Source organism: Montipora capricornis, chromosome 13, assembly GCF_036669925.1.
Source record: "Montipora capricornis isolate CH-2021 chromosome 13, ASM3666992v2, whole genome shotgun sequence".
Lineage (NCBI taxonomy): Eukaryota > Metazoa > Cnidaria > Anthozoa > Scleractinia > Acroporidae > Montipora > Montipora capricornis.
The window spans coordinates 16,972,130-16,980,733 of record NC_090895.1 but is presented as its reverse complement, the minus strand read 5'-3'; the positions used below and the strand labels follow the sequence as shown (position 1 = coordinate 16,980,733).

General features: G+C 39.3%; 1 protein-coding gene across 1 annotated transcript in view; it reads left to right on the top strand.

The window, feature by feature from the left end:
* Positions 1 to 1,192: 1,192 nt before the first annotated feature.
* The window catches only part of LOC138029376 (adhesion G protein-coupled receptor E3-like), a 37,257-nt gene continuing 29,845 nt past the window's right edge, over positions 1,193 to 8,604 (top strand). The window contains exons 1-3 of the mRNA XM_068877126.1: positions 1,193 to 1,590; positions 3,868 to 4,317; positions 6,376 to 6,425. Coding sequence (XP_068733227.1) covers positions 1,506 to 1,590; positions 3,868 to 4,317; positions 6,376 to 6,425 — 585 coding nt within the window. The 5' untranslated portion in view covers positions 1,193 to 1,505. The remainder of the gene's footprint in view (positions 1,591 to 3,867; positions 4,318 to 6,375; positions 6,426 to 8,604) is intronic.

Sequence of the window (8,604 nt, the reverse complement as noted above, 5' to 3'; positions counted from 1 at the left end):
CCTTTCCTTTTTTAGAAGCAATTTGTCGAAATGTGTTTGTTGCATCAGGTCAGTTGCAAGGAAAAATGATGTGCTCAACAGGAGTTTTAAATTAAAAGAAAACATTTCTTGCAACATGTCTCACGTTTGACGATGATAATACAAGAATCAGGTAAACTCACAGTCACCGGCTGATGGCCAGCAGATAACTCTCATCCCTGCGACACAAGTTGTAGGACAGATGCGATGAGGAACCGGGGGCACCCAACGAGAATATAGTTCAAAACCACTTAAACATAGCATTGTTAAACGTATTTTAGTATTTTAACGGTAGATGTAGGCCTATTTTTGTCCGCTATTTCGGATTTCCTAGCTGAAAGTCTAGAGATCCGATCATTATAGGGATCAAAACTTACCTGTTCGAAAATTTTAGCCGGAAAAAAGGCTCCCGAAAATTCTAGGTGAGCTTTTTAAGGTAAAAGCCGTTAAAAATGGGCGATTATATCATTTTTCAGATGTTCGAAAATCCTAGGAGAGGCAGGCAAGCAAAAAAATTTACAACAAATGTTCCGAAAATTCTAGATCTCAAATCGTCTTCCGAACAGATATTTTCCGAAAATTGACGTTGGGTGGAATGGGTGCCCCTGAGGAACATTAAGCTTAGGAGAATTTTATTGAAAGATTGAAAGCCATAGATCTTCTAGAATTATCTTATCTTGGTAGATTTTTTAAAATTGACTTTATGCTTTTTTAGTTTTTACAGTGGCGTACACGATAACTACTAAGTAGTTGCTATAAACTAAGTGATCTGACCACTTTTAAGTCTTATTATTCGTCTTAAGACGCCACCCGCACGATCGAGTTCACGGTTGCCTGGCCCCAGTTGTTCAAACGATGGATAGCGCTAACCACCGGATAAATCACTATCCAGCGGATAAACAGTGGCAAAACCGATTGAGTTGTCCAGTGGATAGTGATTTATCCGGTGGATAACGCTATCCATGGTTTGAACATGCAACTGGGGCATGTAGGCTATAAAGAAGAAGATGACAAGACAGTTTAATGTAGTTTACTCGTTACAGTAAATATGATCCTAAATGAGATAAATAAAATATGGCCTAATGTAACCCTCTAGTTTTTATGATGATAAAAGCAGTTAAGCTGCTTGGGTGACCTAGCGTGAAATCTCGAATGTTCCAGTTATAATAAACCCTTCATTTTAAAATCTAACCTAATGTGAAAAGAGCTCACTATTCTCGAGTTCTTATTTTGATTACTTAAGACTCCCGATGATTGTGAGTTCTTTTCAGCCGGAGTATCGTTTTTAGAGATCTTGTTTTGAACACTGTCACCCAATGAAGTAGGGAGAAGACGACAGTTGCGCTGATTCAATTTGGCCTTCACTCGGATCAAGCTGTTTGAGAAGAACCCCTGGGGCTAAGCTATTTGTCGCACGAAAAGAGAAGACTTGTATATGAAGATTGAAACTATTAACGCTTCCAACTCGTTCAATTCAATTTGCGATCATGGAAAAGGCCTTGCTAAGTTTCGTAGCCATTACTGCTATTTTGAGTTCATTCTCCGGAGTTTGCCAGACTTCTGCAGAGCACGGTAAGTTTCTTAAGAATATGGGAACCGTTCTCACGATTAATTGCGTTGAGTGAGCATGTAAAATCGATGCCACTTGCAAAACAAATCAAACATCTTATCATTCAGACAATAATACTACAATAATAGTTGGCCAAACCTTCGCACACATAACGAGACCATTAAATCGAGAGTTGGTTATTCGCACGTTTCCAAATTAGATTTTCAGTCTTGCCGGAAAATTTTGGTGAACTCGACCAACTGGATTTGCGAGCTTAGTGACATTTTCTTGCAGACTGAGGAAAGTTTCTTTTTCTGTGTGGAGTCTTTATCATCGGGTAAATATTCGTTTTGCCAAGAAATGCAAGAAAATCTGTGCCTTGCTTTACGTTGAGGTAATATTTGAAAGATGATATGTCTTCAACATCACAATTTTCTTTATCGATTAGACAAGACAGTATTTTGCTTTGACCTGTGATGTGTATAAAAACATGGTTTCCGAACGTTTCAAAACGGTTCCTTCTCAAAATTCCCCTGGAAAACTAACATCAGCGATTTAACGACTGGGTACATTTAACGCCCCTTACGTTCATTAGAGGAAAATTGTCAAATGTTTTATCCATCTGAGCGTAAAAAAGGATCTTAGTTATGCATGTATTACTTGGTGATCATGAAATATCTCTCTCTTATTAATTGATGCCTGAATGAATCTAGAGACCTACAGTCTGTGACAAAATTCGTTGGAACAGTACAAGACTATAAGATCTGAAGCTTTCGCAGCTCACTCTCCCCTCACAATGTTGTTTTAACGCGAGTTTCTGAGCCCATTTGCAAAACAACATTGTGGGAGGGCAAGGTATGGTAAAATGTTTCAACAATTTTGTCCGAGACTGCACATCGAGTTAAGCATGGTCAGCTGCCCTTGGACTTGTCAGACGATACCAGAATTTCTTTTTGTAAAACTTCCTTCTCGCTTTATTGATATATAGTCGTAATTTTCTTTTAATTCCCGGCTTAATCTTGCATTAAATCAAGACCAGGCATGTACTGGATATAATTTTGCCAGAAGCTATGCTAATATCTATGCATGCCTTACTTTCGCGGCGGCGATTACAACGGCAGAGACATGCACAGGTGGACGGGAACTTTTTTTTTTTAACGAAGAAGTCAATTAAGCTTAGAAATCAAATCACTTTTCCCAATGACCTAATGCAGATGTTTTTCCTAATGCCGCGGTACGTTTTTATGGGCAAGTTTTAGTAGACTTAACAGAGAGCACCCTGCTGGCAGGTTATTGCATTGGACAGTGCGAGACCTTCATGTTTTTTATACTCAGCTTTTGAAAGGGGAATAAACAAATCACTCACATTATCCAATCACTAACCTTTGTTTTTAATTTATTGTTATTCTCTTTTCTTCATATAACATTATCTGGGAAATAGAGAATGTTTGTAGAAGTGAAATGAATTGAATTTATCTTTGAAGTGAGGGAGCCACCTGAATTTTCAAGAATCTATAAAGCGACAGGATCACTTCCCACATTCGTTTGTAGAAGTCTTGGGGTAACTTCGAGTGAATCAATTAGAACGTTGGAAGGAAAATATCCGAAATTGAAATTTAATATTTATTATTTTTATTTTCCAACTCTTTAGCCCTAATGTTTGTGGCATTTCCTACTCTCGGTATTGCACAAGCATTGCAGTGACGCAAAATGCATTAGCAAGTTGACAAAAGTTTAAAACTAACTAAAGAGGTCTCGAGTCTTTTAGACAGTACGATTCCGAAAGCAGTGATTCCCAGGTTTTCTGGTTTCGATCCAGAAGAATAGCAGGCTGTAGAGTGAAGCGAATGACAAGAGCTATTGCGGTCAGATCCTAGATAAGATTAATAAAGCCAAGACAATCTTTGGTGCTGGGTTCAATACTGTGTATTCCGGATTTCATGTCCTCAATTGCACATATCTCTTCGGTACTTTTCGGATTCTTGACTTGGCCAGACTCCAGAACCCAGCGGAAATCCATATTCCAAATCTCGGCTACGAGGCGCTGGCATAACCGTTCGGACGCCCTGCTCCCTTTCGTGACCCCTGCGTTGCCCTTGTGTTCACTTAAACTCTCTAATATTTGTGTATGGCGTGACTGAGCGACGAGTGAAAAAAAGTGCTAGAGCTTGGATTCTATGTGGGTGGGTGGGTGGCTGGAAATTAAGCCGAGAATGCCTTAATTCAGGTAGGTCAACGGAGGATGAGCCTTCAAGAAATCAAAGAGAATGTCATTAATAACCTTTGTTTTAATTTTTTAGTGAATTGTTCAAGTGGTTGGACCAGAAATGGCCACGCGTGTTACTTCGTCTACACGGAGCAAACGGTGAAACATTCATTCTGGGGAGCTAAAAATTGGTGCAAAGACCATAATTCCAGGTTAACGACCGTCCTTAGCGAGAGCGAAAACAATTTTCTGGATAGCCTGATCAATGAAACAGGCTTAAGACAAGATGAGACATTTTACATTGCGCTACGGTACAAAAATAAGAGATGGTTGTGGGTGTACAATGCACTATTCAACTACACAAACTGGTTTCATGGTGTAGAGCCTGTCCCAACAAATGGAACCGGAACCAACTGTGTTTACTATAATCACGTTCACCAGTGGGAGTTGGAGCAGAAATGTGCAACTAAAAAGTTGTTTATTTGTAAACAAGAACACGAGCCTCAACAGCAAGATGAGGCACAACAAGAAGAACAATCAACAGGTAATTCGCATTGAAGTATGTTTAGCACCTCAATTTCAAGTAGTCCTGTTCTGGGACTCCCTCTTACCCGGCCGCCTTGAAAATGGGCCTGGAATCCAGGCGGGAAAAGAGAGATTCCTGTATTACTTGCAGGCGCATGCTCGGAATGACGCCATTTTTCCCCCAAAACTGGGGAAAAACCATATTTGGAAAAAGATTCCTTATTTGGGCATAGTTTATTCCGAGTGCTTTTTACACTGGATACATGGGGATAATGTGAAAGGAAATTATAACGCCAAGTTTCTGAAGGCAATTGATTTCGCCTTCAAGAAATGCCACTTTACCTCAAGTTTGTGCCTAAGGCGGAACAACTGCAAGCTATTCATGCAGTCGTTACCGGTAATGATGGTTTTGTTAAACCTGCAACAGGATATGGCAAGTCTGTTTGCTACATGGTTGTTCCTTTAATATGCTTGCGATTCTCTTCGATCCGAGTCCGATGTTAATTGTAAGTCAGTCCTTCTTATCGTGAGTCCCAATCGTGGAAGATCAGATGCATGACATACGAAAGTATGGAATTTCGTACCCAACTGAACAGCTGCATGATGTTGGCACAGAAAAATGTCAAATTTGATTTAATTGCTCTCCCGAGACTCACTTGAAACTTACAGATATACTGTAGGTTGTGGATGTGAATCGCTCAACGAAGACCAATAAATCTTCTGCTGGAACTCTTGTTTATTGTTCATTACTTCTGTCGATCTAGTAATGTGATAATTGCACTGATCCAGTGAACATATATTTGAGTTGCCCAGTAATTATTGAAACTATGATTGTTTCAGGAGTTTAAGCCTACGAATTTTATTTCAAAATCGGGTACAAATTTTATGGAAACCCAATATAAAACAGTCATCAGGTAAAAATGTCGTAAATACTCTCAGTTTTATCAGGAATAATACACAAACACCGGTGACAAACAGAGTATTTCTTTGTGTGAGTAATTAGAGTAGGGTATATTACTCAGACAATTAATTTTTCCTTAGAATAATTTTTCAAAGCACTCCTTCCATTAAATCTTTCTTTCCTTACAGGGACAGACTTAGGGCCGTGGCCAAATGGCTAAGGTCTTATGTAGAGCTGCCTGTCGAGACTGCACTGAGTGATTTTTATATCGGAAAAACTAAAAGACGATTGCATGACAGAAAAACTGAGCATTAGTCCTGATAAAGTTAGATAAAGTTAAACGAAGTTGAACCACAACCTGGACTATTTGTTTCTTTACATACCAGTTTGTGTTGATAACGCCATTATGAAGCAATAATGTTCCTATTAAATTTATGCGTATAAACATCGATTATTCGGACGTTAATTGTCACGATTTTTTTTTCTGGTCAAAATTTGTTCGTGAATATTAATTAATAAGGATGAAATAATGCTACTTAAAAGCATGTGTCACCTTGCTTTTATCCTTGCTACTTTCCTTCTGAAACTCATTTTTAAAGGTAAAGTATTGCAGATAATATGAAATTCTGACTCCGAGCTGTTTTGTCGCTTAGTGAAATCCTATGCTATATTTACTAGTTCAGCCTTTGCATCGATTTATTGCGATCTTCTCTCAGTCGTTACATTTATTCGGCAATAATTTTCCAACATCACTGTGATCGGGGTTTTTTCTCCTCGTTTGGTCACGACGAGGCATAATTCAGATGTTCTCTTTCCTGACACTGCAAATCACACAGTAATTGTCATATACGATTTTTTGCCGGAGTTTCAAGGTTCCCTTTATTTACATATCCAGCCTGACATCTATGCAATATGATTGGTTCATTCCCAGCATGCGCCTGCAAGTAATACAGGACTCTCTCTTTTCCCGCCTGGGTTCCAGGCCCATTTTCAGGGCGTGGTAAGAGGGAGTCCCGGAACTGGACTAAATGTCAAGTTGCCGTGACACAAGTGTTCAGTAGAGCAAACAGTTAAATTCATAAAATTAAATTATGTAACCCCAACAGTTGGACACTAATTGGTTATTTGACATATAATTGTTTCGAGGGCGTCATTGAAATTGCTTACTATTTACAGCCAGGAATTTCAGCAATCCAACAGAAGCAAGTATTCCCACCACTTCAGAGGTAGGCAGTGGACACGGGAGTTTAGTCTCCCAATTTAACAGACGATATATGACAACGGCACATTTGATACGTTTGATAGGGATTAGAAGTTAACGAATAGTTCTGTGTATCAATTTCTTTTTAGCAATGGCAATCAACAGAACTTTTTTGCCAACTTAACCGTCTTCCCTGCACTTTTCTAGCAAAATACTCTTCACAAGCTATCAGGCATGCCGAAAATAGAGTTTTAAGGACGAGACAGCATCGGCATCCGTGTATGGATCCAGAGAGATCTTTGGCACAATAGAGAGAGAGCGAGAGAATAGTCAAACCTCCCCTCCCCCTTCAGTATGAATGGGTCATCAGATATGGATTTTTAATATTAAGATTTCATTCAAAAGAAATTTATTTTCAATTAAGAACCTAGATTCATGACAAATTACACGCTTCGTTATTGGTCGGAAATTTTGGTCTCTAGCGAGATTATCGTATCTGATCCATCTCAAGCCACAGACAAAATTTGTAACAAAAGAAAGAAAAGGAAATGAACTTAATTTAAGTGTCTAGTCTTCTAGCCCTGGAGCACTAATAGGCTAGTTTTGAAAAGTGCAGCAACCAAAGAAAAGAGTCGAGGTTCAGGGGAATAATTAGCATTTTGTTTTGTTCAAAACAACCTGAACTTTGACTCTGTTTTTTTTTTATGCCGCACATTTCGAAACTAGCCTATTGGGGACCCTGTAAACTGAAATCAACAATTAAACGCAAATCAAATGAAATGTTGGTCTTTGAGGAGAGAGGAAAGCCGGAGTATCCGTAGAAAAACTTCTCGGTGCAGAGTAGAGAACCGACAGACTCAACCCACACATGAAACCGAGTCGGGGAATCGAACCAGGGCCACATTGGTAGCAGGCAAGTACTCTCACCACTGCGACAGATCTGCACCCCCTAAGAAGTATTAGTTTTGGTGCCTTTCACTGGCTGCTTCATATAGCAACAAGTGATTCACGGTTTTCAGTTTACAAGTCATCCATGTAACCCTCACTTCAACTTAAATCCTTTCTCTCCTGATAGTAAGACTAAAAGATCTTCCTCTGTCTAACGCCGGACAATTTTCCTCGTCAATGGGGGCCCTTCAGGGATGAATTGCTTAACAACATCTACAATCTCAGTCATAAATCTACGGGACACTTGACGCTGCATAACAATTCACCCCGCTCCCGCTATTGATGGTTTGCATCTGACGTCAGGGAGGCCATGTTTGCAGGCAAAAACAATAACCTGTCTATCCGCTGGGAAGTAAACTTTATTATTATAGATGCTGAAGTTTAATCTCATCCTTAGATCGATCGCTTGTAAAGCGCCATTGAATATCTAAATAGAAAATTCTCCATATAAATTCATTACCATTAACAAATTATGCGAAAATAAATTGTATTGCATGGCCGCTGTGTCACGTGGATGCAAACCAAGAATTCAATGTTGCAAAGAGTACGGCATTTTTATTCCAGGAATCCCGAAACGTTTCGCGGGATCAACATTGATGCGGGAGAGGGGGCTCTTAGACGGTTAGTGTCACGATCTTTTCGGCGGGGGTGGTAGGTCCACTCAAAAACCCTTTAATTTGACAAAATGGTTAAAAATAACCTGTTTGTCACGGAATTTTACTTGATGATGAAACTTTTCTTGCTCCAATACAGCTTTTTCTTACCCAAGCTGTTTGTTTTCAAGTGTAACTTGAAATCAGTCAGCGGGATTCCAGCAAAATGGCGCAAATGAATACACGAAAGAAGTGCTTACCTACTTTGCAGTTCGAGAAAAGGACGTTCCATACTGTAGAAAATGCTGATCTTCTGACAAATTCGGCGGAATGCTCATTCCTCAGTGACAACCCCGCTATTCCTTTCACGGAAAAATTAATAAACTAATGTTCGTTGGATTTTTGCAAACCATCAGGCACACGCAATTCGTGTTTACGAAAAGATGCACTATACATCTTGGCCATCATTTACCAGCGTTGAATTCAAACTTACACGCTGACTGGCGATGTTTGTAATGGATGCCAAAAAAATGAAAAAAAAAAACACGCTGACAGCCCATGCTCTGTTCTAAGTATTTTGATATCGAGGCCAAAATGTAAATTATCATACAAAATTATAATTTATGAATTAAATTCGACTCGTGGAAAGTCCGACGTTTGTCC